Source organism: Netta rufina, assembly GCF_964035555.1.
Source record: "Netta rufina genome assembly, chromosome: Z".
Classification (NCBI taxonomy): Eukaryota; Metazoa; Chordata; class Aves; order Anseriformes; family Anatidae; genus Netta; species Netta rufina.
In genome coordinates this window covers 42,231,093-42,256,441 of record NC_140126.1, presented here as the reverse complement: position 1 = coordinate 42,256,441, position 25,349 = coordinate 42,231,093, and the positions used below count along the sequence as shown (strand labels likewise).

General features: G+C 35.2%; 1 protein-coding gene across 1 annotated transcript in view; it reads left to right on the top strand.

The window, feature by feature from the left end:
- Window positions 1-25,349, top strand: part of CNTNAP4 (contactin associated protein family member 4) — a gene marked incomplete at both ends in the record, with an annotated part of 227,329 nt that overhangs the window by 185,610 nt on the left and 16,370 nt on the right. The window contains 8 exons of the mRNA XM_084304819.1: window positions 242-398; window positions 3,582-3,709; window positions 8,229-8,399; window positions 13,988-14,206; window positions 16,022-16,261; window positions 17,866-18,090; window positions 19,414-19,547; window positions 20,653-20,740. Coding sequence (XP_084160945.1) covers window positions 242-398; window positions 3,582-3,709; window positions 8,229-8,399; window positions 13,988-14,206; window positions 16,022-16,261; window positions 17,866-18,090; window positions 19,414-19,547; window positions 20,653-20,740 — 1,362 coding nt within the window. The remainder of the gene's footprint in view (window positions 1-241; window positions 399-3,581; window positions 3,710-8,228; window positions 8,400-13,987; window positions 14,207-16,021; window positions 16,262-17,865; window positions 18,091-19,413; window positions 19,548-20,652; window positions 20,741-25,349) is intronic.

The window sequence follows — 25,349 nt, the reverse complement described above, 5'->3', positions numbered from 1 at the left end:
TAAGCAAATACCTGTGACAGTCATTTAATACCTGATAATGAAGTATTACAATGAATAATTACTTATCTAATGACAGTGATAACTTTTTTTTTTTTTTTTCTGTTTAAAGTTTTTATATTTGAGGGATGATTTTTCTATGGATATTTTAGAAACTTGTTTGTATTAAAAAAAATAAAAAAAAATAAAATAAGAAGAGTCAAAGATAGGACTGGGCACTGATTTTCCCAAACCTACCTTTTAGATGGGTTGCCATTGAGCTGGTGGATTGGAAGGACCAATGAAACACAGACATACTGGGGAGGTTCCTCGCCTACTGTTCAGAAATGCGCTTGTGGCATAGAGGGGAGCTGCATTGACTCCCAGCATTACTGCAACTGCGATGCTGACAGAAATGAATGGTGATTATTTTTATTATTATCATTGTTTATTCACAATATATTGTCTTGGAATATAAATAAAGAAATAAAAACCTTAGCAGATTCTTAATACCAAAAATGCTGTAAGTATAAATTAGTATAGTGACACCTGTTCTTTTTTTTTTTTTTTTTTTTTTTTTTTTTGAGATATAGAGCACTGTCTTAAAAAATATTGCTACATATATTAAGTGTTACTGTTAATTCTTTCAATCTGAATTTCAGGGAGTAGGGGGAGGAGTAGGAGGAGGAGTTCATTTTATGCAGAGATTTTCTAGTTTTAGAAAATATTTTATGTTATATTTTAAGATATCAGTTTTTGTGTTTAGTATAACTTCAGCTATGTATTTTAGAATGGGAAAAATAATCAAAGCCAATCTTAAAGGTATGGGGGGGGGGGGAGGGAGTTGTTACAATTTCTAGGAAATTTTAAGCATAATTTTTTAACTCTACATTTAAGTTTAGGCTTTTAAATTTTTATTATTATTAAAATTGGACACCCTTGTTATCAGCACAATTTATTTATTTATACATTATACTACCTATTGTAAGTGAATGGAAGTTTCTGTATAACGTAGATGTTCCACTTGTATTTGAAATTCATCTAATGTTATTTATGGTCCTATTAAAATAAGCAATATCACAGAAAAGTCCTTATCATGATGTCAAATTTGAACCTGGCTTTAAACTTCAGATTATCAGTGTACCAGATCCAGCTTTTTTAATAGCAATTCTAGGACAGTATAAAGCAGGCTGATACTTTTCAAATAAAATATTTTCCATTGAATAAACTTTTATGTCTTTAAACTTTTAAAGCATATCTAACATTTATAAGTCTTATTCAATGAGTAAGCTAATATGTGCACATTAATAAATGTATCGACATCTGCAGATAGAAAACATTAAGAAGGTACATGGGAAGCTTCATGTATTCATCTGTATATGTACACATATGTATACAATGTGCATTTTCTCCTCTAGCTTTCCTTTAAATGAACAGCTAGTGAACTTGTTTGGAAAATGATCCTATTATCATGAGCAAATACAAAAATGAAAATACAATGAAGAGTTAGTCAAAGAACAATTAACTTACAAGTTCCAGAAGTTTCTGTAGGTTTGCATGGGAAAAGAATTGTCATCCACAGTAAAATTCACAGTCATACCTGCTGTATTCTTCTCATAAAGGTCTTATACAAAAACCCAGAACACTAGAATTTTTCCTATTACTGTGTTGCACAGCAGCACAAGCAATTTTTGATTTCTAACAACAAAAATGTGTTAAGAAATTAATATATTTTGAGACAGGCTTTTGAATATTTATTAGCATATGCAATATATTCTTGCTCATTATTTTCACTCACTTAGTAAATACTCGTATACATAGATTAATTTACAATGTTAACATACTTATGAATATAGTAGTTAAAGGATGACATAAGTACAAATCAAGGTAATTAGTGTATGTTGGTAAGTGAATCAAAAAGTTGTTGATAAGTGAATTGAAAATATAAATTGAAAATAGAATGTGTCCTGTTTTATGTTTCTGTATGTATCCACACTTGTTGCTTTAATTTTCACTTTAAGAGGTAACTTATCCCTGTAAATCCAATGTTACGAATTTTATGGTATGGTATATTAACCAATGTTATGGTATTTACACTTACTTTGGTAGTTGTTCTTAATGTTACATTTGCCTCCCCAGGGACTACTACAGATTTTAATCAGTTGCTTCAATTCTGATGATAGACGAGAAAAAGTAGGCAAAAGTTTTGTTAGAGATGCTTTCTGAGCACACAGAAACAGAGTTACATATATTGTGGTTTTGAAAACATGTTTTTTATATCCTATGCTCACAGTGAAATCTAACTTATTTCATAAATTGGATATGGGTTTAGATCTGAAAGTCCTTGTCTGGGTAATCAAAGTATTTATAAAAATCTCCAATCAAATATTATATATATATATAAACGTGTGTATATATGTTTCTGCAAATCTACAAAAATGCAGGCAGGCTAATTTCTATTCAATTCTCCTTTAGCTTAGTTTTAGTGAAGCAAACTTTTTTTTTTTTTTTTTTTTAATGTTCTAATTAGAAATGTGCAATATCTTACTTCATCAAAAGTTAACATAAATATTACTTTCAAATGTTTTGCATTCCTCACTTAAGAAAAAATAATTAAAAAAAATGCTTCTTGAAAAATTGCAGCTATCTGTACACTCTGTTACAAAACAGATGAGCAAAAATTGTACACACACACACACACACACACAAATTTCATTCAGCTGAGGAAGGAATTTTTTCCCATTCTCTCAGCTCTAGTGCACAGAGTGCTGAGAGAGTGCTTTGCAAAGCCTAGCCGTGTTCCCAGAGATGTTTGCAAGTTTGCTTGGCACCCAGTGCTTGCTGAGTTGTTTGTCTTGTGTTTAACCTCTGAGCAGAGTGAATTCCAGATGGCCTCCCCTCTCTGAATTCATATCATTATCTCTGAATTGTTGTGCTTTAAGGGATGATTCAGTTAGACATTAATTGAATGGACATGAATTGAATGAATTTTCCAGAATGGACTGAATATTTCCATGGTTTCACAGGAAGAAATTATAGGGTCAGAACTGGTGTTTTCTGAAACTTAATAGTTCAGTTCTTACACTAAATTAACAAAGATTTTAAACAATGAATTCTAAGATTAGAAGTACTCTGTGTGTGCTCAGAATATTAGGCTATATTTTTCCTTTCCTGTAAAATACTTATTTAAAGTAGATGCTTCTTTTCATGTACGCTCAGAATGACACTGTATTTTTCTGTTTGACTTTCTCTTTAGTTACATTATTCAATGATGAAGACACAGGCCATTTTAGATACAAGTAACAAAATTAATGACATGGGCGTAATGACATGATGTTGTTTTATGCACCCAGATTCATTCATACCCATTTGTGTCAAATGCACAATCATAAACCTGCCCACTTTTCATGATTTTTTTTTCAGTCCTGTCAAATAATCATGAGATTAATACCAAAGCATATTTTTTTTATTCACATATGCTTCTGTTACCTTCATACTTACACAGATATTTTCAGAATGTAATTATTTATTTTTCCCCAGCAATGATAACAAAATGTTTATCAGAAACACATGACAGAAATGTGGCTTTCATGTTATCTTTCCAGGACTAATGATACTGGGTTCCTTTCCTACAAGGAACATCTACCAGTAACAGAAATTGTGATTACAGATACTGACAGACCAAATTCTGAAGCAGCTTACAGACTAGGGCCTTTGCTTTGCCGTGGTGACCGTAAGTAACAACTACAGAGTTTTGCTAAATAATGATGGCTTTTGACTAAAAAAAGAAAAAACAAAAACAAAAAACAAAAAACTAAATTTTACCCAATTCTTTTAGTAGCTAGAAAACTGGCATGGTTAGTATAGTTTTTATAGTTCTTTGCATCAAATGTTATCCTGTGGGTCTCTTCTTTAATATAGTCTCATATTATTATCAGTTATTGTTTTATTTGTTGTCTGATATTTGTCTTTCATCTTTTTTTTTTTCCCAATTTATTTTTAGCTTCTACTAATAAAATGAAATTAACACCAGAAAAAATAATAAAAATAAATGAACACCAGTAAAAATCTGCACTTTTAGGCTCAGTTAGGAGACTGCATAAATATATAAATACAGGTTAACAAATATTTATTTTTATGTCTTTGATTCCATTCCTCTGACTTGTCAGAGTAATTAGGAAGAGTTATTAACAGATGTGTGCTACAGCAGTGCTTTCTAATTTTCTTATGAAAATTTGTTAGACATGGGGGAAGAAAAAAAAAAAAAAGCAAAACAACAACAACAAGAAAAACCTGTTGGGTGCTTCCTTTTCACATCTCTTGTCACTCAGCTGTGAATAGTTTACATTTGTTGTCTGTCATAGAACTGTGCAATCACGGGATTATGATACAGAACCACGGCTAAATTCTGACTGGAAGAGACCTAAGGAGGTCTCTGCCCATACAAAAAAAAACAAAAACAAACAAAAAAAACCACTCTTGAGTAGCCCATCTATTCTTTACTTTGCTGTATACTTGTAATGCTTTTGAAACAGTGAAGCTGTACTCTCCCAAGGAATCCATTCTGATTTACTAAGATAATTCAAATGCTTCATTGAAGCTGATTGTATTATTACTTCACTGTTTCTGCTGCTGTTCTCTCTCTTCTAATTACTAGCAATGTTTTACCAGTTTTGTATAAATTAGTATTATTAAACTTCCTATTGTACTTGAATTACTAGTAACAGCCAGCTCATTGTTTTCTAAATAACTGTTACATACTTGAGTCGTAATTGTGGTGAAGTTGGCTCTGTGGGAGCTGTGACCTGGAACAGCTGAGAACAGTTTTAAAATTGATCCTAAGATGTTAAGGTGCTTCCTTCAGCTAATGACACTTTGCATAGAATGATAGGCTTCCTTCTGCAGTGACACCAAGTAACCCATCAAACAGCACAAAAGAGCAAAGACATGTTTTTCTCCCCCAGCCTCAGCCACCTGTTCATGGCTCTGGCCTACCATGTAAAAATTGTCCTGATGCTAACTTTTGATGGCTGGCAGTAGTCTCAGGTGGCAAGTGTCACAGCAAGAAATTACTAGAATATATATAAATATCCTGCCATGATAGTTTTCTAGGTGAGGGATCTGAATTCTGATTAAAACTATCAGGTCAGGAAGGATGAGGGAATGGACTTCGATTTTGCTGTGGTATGTGGTTCAGGTCTTTGTTTGGTTTTGTAGGTGAGAGAAACTTGTAAATTTCTCCCCACACACACACATACACACTTTTATTTTATTTTATTTTATTTTATTTTATTTTATTTTATTTTATTTTATTTTATTTTATTTTATTTTATTTTATTTTATTTTATTTTATTTTATTTCTAAAAACAGAGTGCCTGAAGCAAAAAACATAGTTGAGCATAAGATTTAGAATCAGATTACAGTATTATCAGGAGAATGTGCACAGTCCTTGTTCAATTACATAAGAAGTCATTGAATACCTCATTTTATTTAAAAAACAATATAGATTAGTAAAGAAATACAGATACACCTGGAAGAATTCAGCAGCAATAACAAGGTACTTCTAGTTGAACAGCATAAATGCAGATTATGTTCTTATTATAAGAGAATGCTATTAGAGATTTTATATAAGCTTTTTATTAATGAAGATAAAATGCAACAAATTATAATTAAACATGAATTTAAGGAAATATAAAACCAGGTAAATATCTTGTAACATTTTGAGTAAAGTTTATATGGGATTTATCATGTAAATAAGAATTCATATGAATTTTTAAACTGTAGTCAATTAAAGAAGATATGTTAGCAGAATTTAAATATTTATTTCCTTCTATGGGAATTACTAGGAGCTGTATCTTATCTTCTTTACGATATCTGGCAAAACTTGACTGGAGTGCAACAATGGCACAACTCCTTTCCTCTTTATGTGAGAAATGCACTTAATGACTCTCACAGTAATAATTTAGAATGAGTATTAGAATTAGAATAGTTCAGGTGGAAGGGACTTCTGAAGATCATCTGGTCCAAATGCCTGACCACTCCAGGGCTAACCAAAAGTTAAATCCTATTATTTAGGGCATTATCCAAATGCCTCTTGAACATTGAGAGGCATGGTGCATCAACCACCTTGCTAGGAAACCTGTTCCAGCATTTGGCCACCCTCATGGTAAAGAAATTTTTCCTCATACCCAGCTTGAGCCTCTCACAATACAACTATTTGCCATACCTACACATCCTATCATTATTTACCAGGGAGAGGAGAATGGCGCCTCTCTCTCTATTTGTCCTCCCCAGGAAGCTGTAAAAAGCAGTGAGGTTACCTCTTAACCTCTTTTTCTCCAAATTTGGCAGCCCAAGTATCCATAGCCTTACAGCCCTGTAACCAGCTTTGTTGCTTTCCTCTGGTATTTTCACATACCTCAATATACTTTTAATATTTTGAAGCCCAGAACTCCACACAATATTTAAGGTGAGGCCTCACTTATTTTAAATATAGTGGGAAAATAGTCTCTTTTGACCAGATGGCTATGCTGTAGTTAATGCATCCCAAAACATCATTTATCCAGGGCACACTGCTGGCTCATGTCAGTCTTTCTGTCAACCAGCACCCTTAGAATCCTTACTGGTTTCCTAGCCAAATTTCTCTGAATATGTACTTCTGATTGGCATTGCTCTGTCCCTTGTGCAGAATGCAGCATTTCTGTTTGCTGAATTTCATGCTATTGGTGACTGCACAAATTTGCAGTCTACTTAGATCCTTCTACAAGGCCACTTGTCCCTCAAGAGAGTCAAGAGAACCCCCCAGTTTAGTGGGGGTTCAGATCACTAAACTTGTTAAAGATCCATTCAACTCCTGCACCCAGGTTATTCAGCCAATTCATCACTCAATGTAGCATGTACTTGTTCACCTCACAGTTGGATTGTTTGCTCAGAAAGATACTGTAAGGGATGGATTCAAAGACCTTACTAAAATTCAGAAAGATTACATCCACCACCATCCCCTTATCCACCAAATGGGTGACCTTATCATAGAAGGAGGTCAAAGGCTTTCCCTTCATGACCCCATGTTGACTATGCCTGATTATTCCTTTAAATTCCTTTCAGTATTACCCAGGGAAATCTCCATAGCTTTTCGAGGTACTGGAATTTATACAAACAAAATTTATATATAAATATAAAATTTTGTTTATATAAAATTTATATATTATTATATATATTTATATATATATATTTATAATATATATTTATATATTATTATATAAATTTTATATAAACAAAATTTATACAAAAAGGTATAGTACTTTGTTCAAAGTTGCTGTATCTGTTCCCCAAAAGAATACATCAGGCTCTATCTGGACAATCTAGTTGAGATTCCAGACATTTCATATCCTATTAACTGAGTTTTATTGTTGGAGCAGAGCTTTTTAACCTCTGCTGTGGTTTAAACCTTCAGGCAGCTAAGCAGCACGCAGCCATTCACTCACTCCCCACACCAGTAGGACTGCGAAGAGAATCAAAGAAAAAAAAAAAAAGAAAAAAAAAAAAAGTGAAATTTTTAATTGAGATAAAGACATTTTATTAGCATGGAAAAGGAAGATAAATTATTTTTACTATGATTGTATTCGTAGTAGTAGTAGTAATATAAAAGAATGACAACAATAAGAGGAAGAACAATAATAATATCAAAGCAAGTGATGTACAATGCAATTGATGACCACTATCTGACCAATGCCCAGCCAGACTCCCAAGAAGTAGCTGCTCCCTTCCCTGCCAGCCCATACAGTTTTATTGTTCCACATGTATTCATATGGTACAGAATATCCTGTTGGCTAGTGTGGGTCAGCTGTCCTTGTTCTGTCACATCCCAGCTTCTTGTGTATCATCAGCCTGCTTGCTGATGAGAAGCTACAAAGCCCTCGACTTAGTTTATAACATATCAACAACTAAAATGTCAGTGTGTTATCAACATTATTCTCATCCTAAATCTAAAACGTAGCACCATACCAGCTACTTAGAAGAAAATCAGCTATATACCCATTGAAACGAGGACAACTTCTCATACTGAATAAATCTTTTGTGGGGATCCCATTTTTTTGTATTACCAACTAAACATGAAGCCTCTGTGGAACTCAGGTGCTCTTAACACTGAAAATCCCTTGTAGTACTTTCCTTTGCTTAGTTTGTTACAAAACTTATACTAGCAATATTAGACAACATTGTATTTTGACTTTAACATGTATTTTGACAAACAGGAGCATTTTGGAATTCAGCATCGTTCAACACAGAGACATCTTACCTGCATTTCCCCACCCTCCATGGAGAACTCAGTGCAGATGTATCATTTTTCTTTAAAACTACCGCTTCTTCAGGAGTGTTTTTAGAAAATCTGGGAATTCAAGACTTCATAAGGATAGAGTTATACTGTAAGTAACACCACTGCATTGTATTATTATTATTAACATTAATATCATTAACTATTACTATTATTATTTTAGTTTTCAGTAGGACTATGTTAGAGTTAACTAATAGGAGGAATATTTAAAAGTATATTCTCTATTTTTATTACAGTTATTACTTTGGTAGCTTTATCATTCTTCTCAAAATCCCAGCACTGGAATTAGATTTAATTATACAAATATATATTCAAAGATAATTTCAGCCCCAGAGCATTCTTAATCTCAGCAATCAGCCTGTTACTGCTCAATCAGTTCCTACTTTACATCCCTCACAGCCAGGCACTACATGTGGCTGTTGCGAGATTCATTCAGTCACAATGTGTGAGTCAGACCATCTATAGCATATTACCCTAACTTTGTTATATCTTTTCCCAAATTCAATATCAGCAATCTTTTTATCATTATGATTTCCTTCATACATATCTAAAAACTTAGATTTTAGCACATAGATATTTTTTTTTACAAGAGAAAATTAAGTTGTATCATTGAATTCAGTAACATGACTCGTGTAGAATTTACCTTAGTTGTCTCAATGTTTTTTTAGTCTTATATTGTTCATTATTAAAAGGGAGACTATTTAAAATGAATAATTATTGTTTCAAAATATTTTGGATTTATTTGAAATTACAGATCATTTAAAAAGTTTTATAGTTGACAGGTGCTTCTGAGACTTCTTTGTAAAAGTTGACATTGGACATTTCCTTATTTTGTACAAATACATTGATAATTTTCTGGTGTATACATAAATAGGTACATGTATTTTATATCATAAAAATATAATTTTAGAAACACTAGTGCATCTTTATTAAAAAAATAAAATATTTTTCTTGCATTTTTTTCCAATTATAATGTTTCACATTATTTAAACAAACAGAAAAGCACTTACTGCGTTGTTCTGTTGACAGGTGAACTATGGAATATTGTGTAGAATGCTTTCTCAATTTGTTTTTTTGTTGTCTCAGGCTGTATTCAAAAGGTACTCTGTTTTCAGTAGTGTCTTTACCAGGTTTATAAGGAGTGTGATAAACCTGTTAAATTTTGTGAACAGGTGAAAACACAGTAACATAATAACCTCAGTGCCAACGAATACAGAAAATGTGTTAGGTCACCACTTCAGTGAATCTGAAGCCAATGGGTCACTACTTCTCTGAAACAATTATAATATTGTTTCATAGCAACCTGTTTTCCTATCTCAAAATAAACCATTAAATTACAGAAACATTACAGGACTATTTCTGAGAACTAAATTCATCTATGCAGTTGGCAGAAGACCATCACTATTTCTTCATGATAATAATATGCAGAGAAGCTCATGTCACTGGTCCCATTCATTCATACACATCCTTCAGTTGCACAAACTTGTGTTTTTGTATATAAGAATACTTGTATATATATATTTTTTTTCTCTGTATGGCTTGTGACTAACATAAGAGAAAGGCTGAATTTGTCCATTATTACAGTGGACAAATTCAGATATTTCTTCACTTCCAGAAAATATCATGAATTGTTGAATAGGTATACTTATTATTTTTTGATAGGTAGGATTGTTTGTTCTGGAGCCAGAATTGTGTATTTATACTAAGGGTAATATCGTTCAGTAATTCATAATACATTATCTTATCACAACTACCTTAACAAACAAACAAACACATTAATCACCTTGATATCATATTATATATTACATATCATATTGTATAGTATCATTTAAATTTCATTATATACTCCTTTGCAGTAGATTTGAATGTAAATCAACAACCCACACTTCATATGCTATTTATGTTTCTACATAAATCAATGGCTTTGATTCATGTAATAATAAATAACGATAATGAAAATGTCGGGTTACATGTTTAAGATGAAGATGTTAGAAATTATATGATTAATATTTGGCATACAATACTAGATAACACTGAGATTTTTCTTAGCATTTTATTTTTTGATTGTTCTCAAACTTTATATCCAATGCTTTTATTTATGCTATAATAGTCTGTAGACAATTAAGACTAACTTTACCAAGGCAAAAGTGCCAGATCAAGCTTATTAGGAAAGGTGAAGTTTAAAGCTGTTTGGTTTTATGAACATCTATAAACACTGCAGTGCATACGTGACATAAAAAGCTGTTGCAAAAATATAGTTATTTATCCTAATCATATTTTAAACACAGAAAACTAAATAGTCTTAGACAAGATATGATTATTTTTATTTATTTATTTATTGTAAGCAAATATAAAAATAAAATAAAACCTTGAGGTTTTGACTTTTCTTCTGAGGTACTGTAATGTTCTGCAGACTGTTTCAAAGCCATAAAGGATAATTCAACTCTGAAAGTTTTCACAGTACAGTGTATTAAATAGTTATATGACTGCAAATTATATCTTCTAGCCAGAAGTCTAAGTTTCTATTTTATTTTTTCCGAGTGCTCACTGAAGGATTATTTCCAATTTAAATACAAAAAGATAAACAGAATTTTAAAGTAGGAGCACAATTATGTAGTAATTTAGAGGGCCTTCTGAGGAAAGAACTATTGGAAATAGTTCTGAAGAGTTCTGAGTATGAAGCTGCGATAGGCCCCCTTCTGCTCAAGTTCACTACTTATTGTCCAGGATGAGTGGATTCATATTTTTTTTTCTAGGGAAAGTACTTAATTATTGTATTCTGTAGCATATTACTTGGTAATTACTTTATGTTACTGCATATAATGTATGTGTCTTGGTACTCTAAGTAGTTCTTGTTGGCTGTGCTTTCTGTTAGTCATTTTAGCTACAGCTAGTCACTGATCACACTCCATGATCACTATCAACTGCATCTTCCACTCCACTTTGCCAGTCTGTACCTGTGCTTTGCCTATGTTTGAATTCATTAGCTTCAAGAGTCCCTGCAATGTCTGGATTTTTTTTTTTTTTTTTTTTTGTCTAACACCAAGTTAGGTAAGGACCACAAAGTATTTATTCATTAAAAGAGCTCCAGGACAGAGCTTTCTCATGCTACCAAGAAAATGATGAAAATGTTCTTTGTCGTGGTCTTTCATTACAAGAGGACAAATTTCAGAACTCAGTCAGCATCTCTCTACATCCTGTGTCACACCTTCTGCAGGTGGTTTGACCACTGGGCTCATAATTGCCAAATTCCTTCTAAACTTGCAGTACTATTGTTTTAACCAGAGTTGATTTAAATACAAAATATAAACTGATTATATTTATCTCTTTTTCTGACATATTCTGGTCAGTCTTCAGACAGTCCACCAGATGCTAGTAGGGTCATCATAGCTCTTTAAAACTCCATCTTTGCAACTTCTGGGACTGGTTCTGTTTTTCAAGATTACATTACTCTTTAGTGTTAATAACATAATTCATTATTTCATTGGTTATTTCAAAAGCTATATGTGTTTTCTTACCTTTAAAATCTCATCAGTCACATTATTTATCAGATCTGTCATTCTGATATGCTATTTAATAGGCACATTCAGTGAGTTCAAAGCAGAATTTGTGTTTTCAGGCTTCACTCCAACAGTATCCGGAGGATTACAAAGACCTCCCTACAGAAGGTAACATTCAGCAGAAATTCTCTTTACCTAGTCACATGGAGTTTCTGTAGCTTTTGTTCTCCTACTGTTTTGTTTTTGTTATTTTTTTTTTTAACCCTTCAGTACAGGGAGACTGAGCTCTCAACTTTATCAAATGACACAAATTATCCAAAAATTCATTTTAATGATGACAAGATTTTAGGCAACCATTATTTCTTATTATTGTATACAACACTGTTGATTTTTAAGCGGAAGAGATCACTTACTACAAAAGGAGTTCTGTTTAAAACTCAACTGCACATTATGTCTTATTTTATTTGAAAAATCAAATGTTGTGTATATTTTTTTCTCTCAGATTAAACTGTTATAGAAAAATACTTTATAATAATCAGATTTGGAGCAGATTTGGAGGTAACAAGCATATGGCATTATTCAGTCTAAAGATTGGCCAAAGTGGATGTAAATTTTCTAAAATTTCTAATGTATCTTTTAAAACTGGAAAGAAAATGCAAGTATTTCACAATTTCACTGTGATTTTTAAAAAATGTATTATTTTGTAAATTAATGTTTGATAACATGTTTGAAGGTCTTTCATGTCCTCTGATCACTTCTAACCATCTTGCTTTTCTCTGAAAGTCTAATGACATGAATTGGAACCTTTAATGGTTCCAGTTCATGGAGACTTCTCATCCTCCAGTCTTTTTTTCTAGTAATAATTTAAAATGCTGGTAATCTCATGTTTAGGGATCTCTTCATATGTGTTTATCCTTTAGTATGTTAATTGAGCAGTTCATAACTTCCAGATTTTTTATTTCTGGCATATTCCCCATCTGAACAACAAGATGCTTTTCTAGGCAAATTATCATGCAAATGTTGCTTAGGGAACGACGCGGTTGACTTCAACATATAAGCTGAAGCGTATTGTGTGAATATGGTTACATTTAAAAAAAATATATGAGACTTTATTGAGATTTCTCAATATATAAACAAGGCTTATAATAAAGATGGAGAAAGGCCTTTTAGGAGAACCTGTAGTGGTAGGGCAAGGAGCAATGGCTTTAGACTGAACAAAAATTTAGATTGGATATCAGGATGAAATTTTTTCATGATGGTGGTGAGACAACAGAACAGGTTCCCCAGAGAAGTTGTGGATGTCTCAATAATGGAAGACTTCAAAGTTGTGTAATACAGGGCTTTGAACACCTTCACATAATGAAAGATGTCCTTACCCAGGGCAGAGGGGGTGGACTAGATTGTCTTAAGTTTCCTTCCAAACCAAGGAGAAGACCATCACATATCTCATTCTGCAGTATTGCAGACTAGTGAATATTCTTGACAGGCATCAGTTTTGATGTTAATTTATTTATTTATTTTACTTGCAATGTCATAACAACCTCTATGGACATTTTAGACAGAAAAGTTTGAAAATCTTGCAAGAAATCAAAACATGGTGCATACATTGGAATCAATTTATTCTTTTCAAAAAGTTGTGTTACTGATTTTGAAAATGACTTGAATCTGTGTTAGGACAGATATTTCCTATTAGTCAATGCTGCTTTCTAGATCAAAATTTGTACTCTGATAATTGTATGAGTTGTGTGAATAAATAAGGAAAAAAAAAAAAAAGAGAAGATAAAACCTGATGAATTTTAATTTTGGTGGTTGAAATTTAGCTAACAATGGTAATCAATTAACACGTAAGTAGGGTATATCTTTTTTATCCAAAATGAAAAATAACAAAGCTAGTACATTTCACTATTTCTTGACTTCGATACTCTCTGGGGGGTGCAACCAGTTTGACTTTCACTTTGCTGGCAAATCATTGTTCTCAGTGTCAGTGAGTGTGAAGAAAGAGCTTTGTAGATAGGACTCCTAAGGTCTACTTTTCCTCCCCAAAAAATTATCTTATCCTGCCAGAGGAAATAGTAGACTAGGCCTGAAAATAGCTTGTTCTGCTGTTTAATGTTTGTATGACCTAAATAACTATGGAATAATGCAAGCAATTACTTAAATATCGATGTCCTCTTTATAGCCCCATCTGAAGTGATTTTTTCATTCGATGTTGGAAATGGACCTAGTGAAGTTACAGTGCAGTCTCTCACTTCCTTAAATGACAACCAGTGGCATTATGTCAAGGCTGAACGAAACATCAAAGATGCATCCTTACAAGTAGATCAGCTTCCTCAAAAGTTTCATGCTGCTCCACCTGATGGCCATATTCGGTTGCAACTCAACAGCCAACTTTTTGTAGGTAGGCACCCATTTAACAGAATCTTTTCTAATTATCATCATGAAAATGTGAAAGGGAAAAAAATAGCAACAAAAAGTAACTGGGTCTTTTGAAAACAGCTTATATGGTAGAACTTTGGTGTACTTTTATGCTGTCTATTCTAGAAACATATAAAGTCTCTCCTACCTTCACAAAACTTTTTGTCTAGATCTGCTGTAAGACACATTGTACTAAATGAACTTATTTTTCATTTGCTACATCTTAGGGAGGAGGGAAGTTAAGGGGCCTGGTATTACTAGATAAACTGTATCTTTAGGAAAAGTTGAAAGTAGATCACTTAGAATTTATGTGATCTGACCTGTGAAGCAAAACAGAAATTCCACAGTTGTTTATGTCAATATCAAGTCTAAACAGTTTTCTAATGATAATTATCCAAAATCTTTTTCCAAATGATCTGAAACTGTACTAACCTGATTTAAGAGTAGTACTTCCCAGAAAATTTTGTCAAATAATTGGCTACTGAATAAGGTGATCTTTTTAACAAATGAAAAATAAATAAATAAATAATAATTAATATGTATATATATATTGGCTGACTTTGTCAAACGGTTTACACATCTAGTATAGATTTATGTATATTTGTCTCTTATATGGAGGTGTCAATTTAAAATTTTGTCTAGTTAGTTTTTTTCAGATAGTGTTCAGAGATGAATAGTTTACATTGAAACAGAGATTCTATTCTGCTGCTTCTGGTATTTTTTTTTGTGGAAGCTTTTAGTCAACAGCTGCCTGGAAATTCATGAGGATTGTGGCTGGCAACCTTTGATATTGTGAAGTATTTTCTGTTTTTCTTTGTAAAAGAGAAAGAAGGGGAAAACAACAACAACAACAACAACAACAAAAAACAAGACAGCAACAACAACCGAAACAGGAGATATCATAGTAAATTCTGTAACATAGCTTAGGAGAAAAGATATTGTGCATATTGCACACCTTGCTAAGAAATCACAATGAACAAAATGTTGGCCGTCAGGAAGTGTCTTAAAATGAACAGTCATAATAAATGAAGAAACAATTATTATTACCTTCTGGATTTTCCTATTCATTTACATATTTTCTTAACATTTACATGTTTCGTAGTCAGGACGGACCAGCCTCTTCACTCAGCAGAGAAGGGAATAGATTCAAGACTGGACACAGCTTCTACCACAGGACAAAATATGCAATCCCAGACATGAACTCTGGGGTATCATGATCCATACCATGAGACAGACATATAGACAGACATGCAGAATAATTGAGCAGTCAGCAGAATTTTGAAGAAGTAAAACTTTACTCTTCATCACCCTCCCTTAACCTTTTCTCCTTTATTTTTATTTTTATTTTTATTTTTATTTTTATTTTTATTTTTATTTTTATTTTTATTTTTATTTTTATTTTTATTTTTATTTTTATTTTTATTTTTATTTTTATTTTTATTTTTATTTTTATTAATTGTTGTGTATTTCTTCATCTTTCCTTCTCTCCCTTTCTCTCCCCTTCTCTTCTCTTAAAAACAGGCAAACAAAACAACAAAACCTAATTTCTGGATGTTACTCCTTTGTGAATTAATAACAATATGCATCATTGCTTGGTATCTTACTGTGCTGTGCAGAATATTTTTTCCCATTAAAAGCTTCAGGAGTTCACTGTAATTACTTGAGAAAAAAAAAGCATAAACGTATATATCGGAAATTCATCATAGACTGTTCAAGGGCTGTAAAATATACAGATGTTGTTCTAAATCTACAGATTGGTTCTTTTTTATTTTTGAAAGCTCATACGAATTTATTTCAGGTGGGACGGCATCTAGACAGAAAGGATTTTTGGGATGCATTCGTTCATTACAGTTAAATGGAATGGCCCTTGACCTGGAAGAGAGAGCGAAGATAACACCAGGAGTTGAACCAGGATGTCCTGGACATTGTAGTAGCTATGGTAACCTGTGTCACAATGGTGGAAAATGCAGAGAGAAATACAATGGATTCTCTTGTGACTGCAGTTTCTCTGCCTATGCCGGGCCATTCTGTAAGAAAGGTAAGCATGTCTTTTAGCTTCATCAGTTACTGAAAATAAGAGCATGCAGTCCAGAATAAGTTCTTTAAGGATAAGTCTGAATGGTTACAAATCATTTGTTTCACCTAGTGTAGACAAACATTCAGTTTAATTTGCTCAGTATGTGTAACTAGTTTTATAAACACGGTCTTCCAGAGTTATACTCTACACCTTATTTTAACACCATTAAAACACCATATGTGAGAGAGTCACTATGTTTTCTTTAATGTTATATAGCAGCTTTCATATTTTAATATTATAGTACAGCTAGGAAATTTTTTTATATAAAATATATATGTTTAAAAAATATGTTTATATAAATATGTTTGTCAAGTCTTAAGGATTAACTAGGACTAAAGCTATGAGTAAATTTGGAAAACAAACCAAGAAGTAATTTTTTTCTTTGATTGTTTGTTTTTTAACTGCAAGAGGAAAATGACATTATGGGCAAAAGGAGCGAACCCATCTTTCCATCCATTCTAATTGAGTTCTTCACTAATAGTGTTATACTAGTGGATGATAAACAGTCACTGAGTTTGAATTTTACAAATGGAAGTTCATTTAGAAATTAAATATTTTCAAATCACTCTAATTTGTTAAAAATTGCTTTCTTCCTCCGTGTATTCTGCAAAGTACTTGCTGGCTTAAATGCCATTGCTCCAGGTTTCTCTAAATTCATGAGCATTACATCTACCCAGCCACTACTGCCACCAAAAAAATAAAAGACTCTTGTGAAGTCCTTCCATATGCATATACCCTGTGGCACTAATGCTACTGAGTGTCTTCCATTCATTATCATGATGTCTTCCAGCTCCACAGAAAATAGAAGAAGAATGGTCACAATACAAACTTATTATTCTTCAAGTGATTGATTAGTGGATCCTGTTGCTGAAAGTGTGGGATGACCTTTAATAATTTTAATCACTCTCTTTCAAAAATACTGAGCCACATTACAGTAATTTACAGATTTCTATTTATTTATTAATTTATTTATTTTCTGAAGTCTGTGTGTGATAATGGTATAGTCTAAGAGTTGTTTTAATAGGAAGCTGTTGTGAGATGTTCTGGAGACACAGAGGGCCTTTATATCTTCTCCCACACACTTGGGCATAGACAAGTTTAGTCAATGTGTTAGTGTGTTAGGATTTAAACTCCTGCACCAATTTTTCTGTGTGTGCAGTGTACTTAGGAGAGAAAACGTGGACTTTAGGACATAAATAAATAGGAAAAAAAAAACAAAACACACACACACACACACAAAATTTAAAAAAAAATAAAAAAACACAGAAGCAAGCTCAAAACCAGACAAGAAGAAGCACATCTTCATGCAACAGATATTTACGACACATGCCTAATGTGGTTTTGGTCTAACACAGTCTTGTTATTCTCTATAATTCTAGGTATTATTTCTGTTAATATTTCTTTCAACCGCATCACAACAATTAAGAAAACTTGTTCTTGTTTTTTTTTTTTTTTTTGTTTGTTTTTTTTGTTTGCTTGTTTGCTTTGGTTTTGTTTTGTTTTATTTTCCTGTTTTTGCTGTTGTTTTGCATCATATTTAAAATTTGAATTGTTTTTTATTTCAGAGATCTCTGCCTATTTTGGAACTGGAAGTTCTGTGATATACAATTTTCAAGAATACTACACCTTCACTAAAAATTCTAGTTCTCATGCTTCTTCTTTCTATGCTGACATGACACTGAGCAGGGAAACAATCACACTTGCCTTTCGAACAACACGGACACCAAGCCTACTGCTTTATGTTAGCTCCTTCTACAAGGAATATCTCTCAGTCATTCTAACCAGAAATGGTGAGTGTTCAGATTGGCTGTCTGGAAATGCTAATGAGCTGTCAACTCAAATTCATCCTGACTCCCAGAGTTGAATCACAAATTAAACATTGTCCTGTTGTTGCTTAAAATGGTATCTTTATTTTTCTGTTGTTACAAGCAATGCTTTCCATCTCAACATAATTCTTACTGTAATTCCAACTTTTACTGCATTTTAATAGTTTTGGCAAAATTAATTATTTCTGGAAATCCTTTAGTGTTTTTTGGTGGTGGTGGTGTGTTTTTTGTTGTTCTTGTTGTTTTGTTTTGTTTTTTTCTTTTTAAGACTTGAAATGAAATTCAAAATGTATCTGGTGGAAATCCACATTATATAACAGATGGACAGATGGGAATTTACCTTTTTCTATTTAAACTAAGCATGAAATGTTAGTTGGATCTTTGTTTTGCATTCTTTCATCTTGTCTACTAATTTCTTAATGGCTATTTTCCTTCTTTTACTCCTAGATATTTTTTTCAATTAAGAAATTTAATTACAGAAAAAAAAACAAACAAACACACACACAAAAAAATAACATGAATATTTGAGTGTGTTAAAGACTGTTTGCAATCGTACTGGCCTTGTGCTCAAAGAGTCTGGCTTTTCCAGTTACATTAGAACATAACTGTAGAGTCCTGATCATGTGAAGTAGAACATGTTCTATGACTGGCCTGGGTCTGGATGGGGATTTGCTTTTCAAAGGACTAGTACAGAGTTGTAGTATATCTATATCTGATATCACTCCTATCTCTGACAAGAAAACCATGGAGCCTTTGTGTTAAAAAGTCTTTGTGGGATATGCGTAGAGACTATACTAAGAGTTAACAACAAGAAATGAAAAGTGAGATAGAAATGATTCATTGTATCTTTCTTGACAGTTGATTGGTCAGAGATTTACAGTCTGACAGTGTAAATATTATTCAAGAATAATACTGGTAAGGTAGAGAGTTTTATTTGATAAATCACATTGAAATAAGCTACCAGACCAAGCCTTTCTGAGATATACTAAATAAAATGCCGCAAAACCTTTAACTCATTATGACAGGTTCACAGTTTATACAGATTTGTCACAGTTTATAGCTATATTTGCTACATCATCCTACTTTCAAAATTGTTGTTACCCTTCCTATTTTCTTCTTTCATTTTTCACTTAAGTCAATTTCTCCTATTTGAGCTAATTCCTTATATAAATTAAACATTTGGTTTGCTCTTCAAATACATATGTGAAGAGGGAGGTATTGTATATGATCTACTCTGTCTTTTGTGTACCCATTGTACTATACCATTTGAACTATCTATATCTGCAGGAAGTTTACAGATCAGGTACAAACTAGACAGCCATCAAGATCCTGATGTCTTCACCACCAATTTCAAAAGCATGGCTGATGGACAGCTACACCATGTGAAGATTGACAGAGAGGAGGAAATGCTCCTTGTAGAGGTAATTCAATTCAAACCAAATAATAATAATTAAAAAAAATAAAAGGGGGGGAAGGAGTATTACCAAAGAATATAAGATCCAAAACAAAATGAAATAAATAGTTAAACCAGAAAACTTACCCCAAAATAAACTGTGTTTTAATATCTTAAATAAATAAGTAAATAAAGCAAAGCTTAGCAGACTCAGTAAGAGTCAAGTTTAGGAATTCTCTTTGGCTTTCTTCTTGTCTATTTTAAAAAGGCAATTTATCCTCATCATTTTATATGAATTGTTTTATTGTTAAATTTATATAATTGGATGAATGCTGTCATTAATTTGGGATCTTGTATTTTGATTTTTTTTAATTAATCAAACAACAATACACATATTTTTATATCTAGAAAATAACTTAAGCCTACTTTCCTATTTCTCACAAGTCCTTTTTACATCAATGGAATATTATTATTAAGAAAAATATATATATTATTTTTTTTTATTTTTGTGTATAGCAGATGATAAAATAGAAATACTTAATTTACCAATTAATCATTAGATTATTTAGAATTGCTAGAATTGAATTAATAAAACCTCAATTTTTAAATTATTTTTTTTTATAAATAATGGATGTTTCAAGTTAACAGTTTAGTGCAAGAGATGAGATTCTTTAATTATGCATTGGTACAAGGCTTGAAGTCAAGCTATTCTAAAGGTATACTGGCAGGCAGAGTATTTACAGTACAATACTTGAACTTCAAACATGAAATAAATGTTGGGTGACTTTTATAATGAAAAGAATATTTTCCATTGTTTTGGATGTTTACCAATGTTGTTTATTTTGATAATAACTAAGAAGGAATCATCCAAATAAATTAAACAAATACTAATTTATTAAGCATTTATAAATGCTTAAGAAGTATCACAGCTATAATCAGTGAGCTTAGAAAGCTTTTTTTTTTTTAAAAAAAAAGATGCAATTAACAAAGGTTTCCCTCAGCTTTTTCATTTATTTATTATTATTATTATTATCATTTATTTATTTTGACTCACATCTTACCTGTTTTCTTTCAAAATTTAACTAAAGTCATTTCCATTATCCTGCTTTGCTCTTCAATACACCATTTTGCAGGTTAACCAGAATGAAAGAATGAAATTTATTCTGTCTTCAGGCACAGAATTCAATGCAATCAAGTCTCTCATACTTGGCAAGATTTTAGGTAAGTGAAACACCACCTGGTTTTCTAAAGCGTAGATCAAAATGTCGCCATGGCAAACTTAATAGCATTGAAAGACATTTGTTGTCTTGGAATTAATTAGATGCTGAGTTACAATCAAGGTAGGAACTTCAGTCCTATTGGAGTACAAATATAATCATGTGTAAGTACTTCCTAAAAAATGAGCAAGTGCATTCCATTAAAAGTAATTTTACACTTATCTATTCTATTTTTGCAATCAAACATTATGAAACACAACTTTTTTTTTTTTCCTCTCAGGAAAAAATAATTTATCATCATATCATACACAAAGACCATAGAATGCTATTAATCTTAATGTATCTTAAATATTTATAAGTTTGTAAGGCATGATGTTGTCATTATTATTTTCTACAAGTCTTTTAATTTTTCATAAAAACACATTCAATAACTTATGAAATTTTATAAAATAATAAAAAAAAATACTTGGAAATTAAGTGGCTAACTTGGTGTCTCACAGAATCACAGAATTTCTAGGTTGGAAGAGACCTCAAGATCATCGAGTCCAACCTCTGACCTAACACTAACAGTCCCCACTAAACCATATCACTAAGCTCTACATCTAAACGTCTTTTGAAGACGCAACTTAAGTGCAACTTAAGCCCATTCCCCCTCATCCTGTCACCAGGCACATGGGAGAATAGACCAACCCCCACCTCGCTACGGCCTCCTTTGAGGTACCTGTAGAGAGTGATAAGGTCACCCCTGAGCCTCCTTTTCTCCAGGATGAACAAGCCCATCTCCCTCAGCTGCTCCTCGTAGAACTTGTTCTTCAGGCCCTTCACCAGCTTCGCCGCCCTTCTCTGGACTGTATTAAGCACCTCGATGTCCTTCTTGTAGCGAGGGGCCCAAAACTGAACACAGTACTCGAGGTGCGGCCTCACCAGAGCTGAGTACAGGGGGACGATCACCTCCCTAGACCTGCTGGCCACACTGTTTCTTATGCAAACCAGGATGATGTTGGCCTTCTTGGCCACCTGAGCACACTGCTGGCTCATATTCAGCCGACTATCAACCATCACTCCCAGGTCCTTCTCTGCCTGGCAGCTCTCCAACCACTCATTTCCCAGCTTGTAGCTCTGCTTGGGGTTATTGCACCCCAGGTGCAGGACCAGGCACTTATCCTTGTTGAACTTCATACAGTTGACCTCAGCCCATCGGTGCAGCCTATCCAGATCCTCCTGCAGAGCCTTCCTACCCTCGAGCAGATCGACACACGCACCTAACTTGGTGTCATCTGCAAACTTACTGAGGGTGCACTCAATGCCCTCATCCAGATCATCGATGAAGATATTAAAGAGGACCGGCCCCAGCACCGAGCTTTGGGGAATACCACTAGTAACCAGCCTCCAGCTGGATTTGACTCCATTTACCTGTAGTTTCCCAGGTCAGTCCTCCGGCCCTTGCTGTAGATAAGTGTCACGTTTGCTAGCCACCAGTCAACTGGGACCTCCCCCAATAACCAGGACTGCTGATAAATGATGATAAGCGGCTTGGCAAGCTCCTCTGCCAGTTATCTCAGTACCCTTGGGTGGATCCCATCTGGCCCCATCGACTTGTGCACATCCAAACGCCATACCAGGTCACCAACCAGTTCTTCATGGATAGTGAGGGCCACATCCTGCTCCCCATCCCCTTCCACCAGCTCAGGGTACTGGGTATCCAGGGAGCAACCGGTATTGCTGCTAAAGACTGAGGCGAAGAAGGCATTAAGCACCTCCACCTTTTCCTCATCTCCTGTAACTAAGTTTCCCCCCGCATCCAGAAAAGGATGGAGATTCTCCTTAGTCCTCCTTTCTGTGTTGATATATTTATAAAAACATTTTTTGTTATCTTTAACGGCAGTAGCCAGATTGAGCTTCAGATGAGCTTTGGCCTTCCTAATTTTGTCCCTGCACAGCCTCGCTACATCCTTAAAGTCCTCCCTAGTGGCCTGCCCACTTTTCCAAAGATTATAAACCCTCTTTTTTCTCCTAAGCTCAAGCCACAATTCTCTGTTGAGCCAGGCTGGTCTTCTTCCCCGCCAGCTCGTCTTTGGGCACGTGGGGACAGACCGTTCCTGCGCCATTAAGACTTCCCTCTTGAAGAGCGCCCAGCCTTCCTGGACTCCTCTGCCCTTCAGAACCACCTCCCAACAGACTCTACCAAGCAGTGTCCTGAGCAGCTCAAAGTCAGCCCTCCAGAAGTCCAATACAGCGGTTTTACTGGTCCCCTTCCTGGCCTTGCCAAGAATAGTGAACTCCATCATTTCATGGTCACTCTGCCCAAGACAGCTCCCGACAATCACATCCTCCACCAGTCCTTCTCTGTTTGTGAAGAGAAGGTCTAGCAGGGCGCCACCCCTGGTAGGTTCACTAACCAGCTGCGTCAGGAAGCTATCTTCCACGCAGAAACCTCCTAGACTGCTTTCTCAGGGCTGTATTGTACTTCCAGGATATGTCAGGGAAATTGAAGTCCCCCACGAGAACAAGCACTGAAGATTTCACAACTTCTGTTAGCTGCCTGTAGAATTCCTCATCCGTCTCCTCATCCTGGTTTGGCGGTCTGTAACAGACCCCGACCAGAACACTAGCCTTGTTGGCCTTCCCAATGATCCTAACCCAAAGGGATTCAACCTTGTCATTCCCAGCCTCGAGTTCTACAACATCGAAAGACTCTCTAATATAGAGAGCCACACCACCACACCTTCTGTGCTGCCTGTCCCTTCTGAAGAGCTTATAGCCAGGCATTGCAGCACTCCAGTCATGAGACTGGTCCCACCATGTCTCCGTGATGGCAACCAAGTCGTAGCCTGCCTGCTGCACGATGGCTTCCAGCTCCTCCTGTTTGTTACCCATGCTGCGTGCATTGGTGTAGACGCACTTCAGCTGGGCCATTGCCTTATAGAATCATAGAATCATAGAATATCCTGAGTTGGAAGGGACCCTTAAGGATCATCAAGTCCAACTCTTGACACCGCACAGGTCTACCCAAAAGTTCAGACCATGTGACTAAGTGCACAGTCTAATCTCTTCTTAAATTCAGACAGGCTCGGTGCAGTGACCACTTCCCTGGGGAGCCTGTTCCAGTGTGCAACCACCCTCTCTGTGAAGAACCCCCTCCTGATGTCAAGCCTAAATTTCCCCTGCCTCAGCTTAACCCCGTTCCCGCAGGTCCTGTCACTGGTGTTAATGGAGAAAAGGTCTCCTGCCTCTCGACACCCCCTTACGAGGAAGTTGTAGACTGTGATGAGGTCTCCCCTCAGCCTCCTCTTCTCCAGGCTGAACAGGCCCAGTGACCTCAGCCGTTCTTTGTACGTCTTCCCCTCCAGGCCTTTCACCATCTTCGTAGCCCTCCTCTGGACACTCTCCAACAGTTTCATGTCCTTTTTATACTGTGGTGCCCAGAACTGCACACAGTACTCGAGGTGAGGCCGCACCAGCGCAGAGTAGAGCGGGACAATCACCTCCCTTGACCTACTAGCGATGCCGTGCTTGATGCACCCCAGGACACGGTTGGCCCTCCTGGCTGCCAGGGCACACTGCCGGCTTATATTCAACTTGCTGTCTACCACGACCCCCAGATCCCTCTCTTCTAGGCTGCTCTCCAGCGTCTCATTGCCCAGTCTGTACGTGCAGCCAGGGTTTCCCCGTCCCAGGTGCAGGACCCGGTACTTGCTCTTATTGAACTTCATGCGGTTGGTGATTGCCCAGCTCTCCAACCTATCCAGATCCCTCTGCAAGGCCTTTCCACCCTCATTCGAGTCCACAACTCCTCCAAGTTTGGTGTCATCAGCAAACTTGCTCAAAATACCTTCTATTCCTACATCCAGATCGTTTATAAAAATATTGAAAAGTACCGGCCCTAAAATGGAGCCTTGAGGGACCCCACTGGTGACCGCCCGCCAGCCTGACGCAGCCCCATTTACCATAACCCTTTGGGCCCTGCCCGATAGCCAATTGCTCACCCATCATATGATGTTTTTATTTAGCTGTATGGTGGACATTTTGTCCAATAGGATCCTATGGGAAACTGTGTCAAAAGCCTTGCTGAAGTCCAAAAAAATCACATCAGCTGGTTTCCCTTGGTCCACCATACGGGTGATCTTATCATAAAAGGAAATCAGGTTAGTTAGGCAGGACCTACCCTTCACAAACCCATGCTGGCTGGGACCAATGACTGCTTTGTCCCCCAGGTGCGCCTCAATAAGTTCAAGAACCATCTTCTCCATGATTTTATCAGGCACTGACGTGAGACTGACAGGCCTGTAATTGCTAGGGTCTTCTTTCTGACCCTTCTTGAAAATCGGCACAACATTTGCCAGCTTCCAGTCTACCGGGACCTCTCCAAATTCCCAGGATTGTTGAAAAATAATTGAGAGAGGTTCCGCGATGACGTCCGCCAGCTCTTTCAGCACCCGGGGATGAATCCCATCCGGACCCATGGACTTGTAGGGATCCAGGTGGAGTAGCAAATCCCGCACACGTTCAGGGTCGGTTGGGAGTTTGTCATCCCCACCGTCCCGGTCCTCCAGCTCAGGGCACCCTGGGTCCCGAAGCCCATCATCGGCACTGAAGACAGAGGCAAAGAAGGC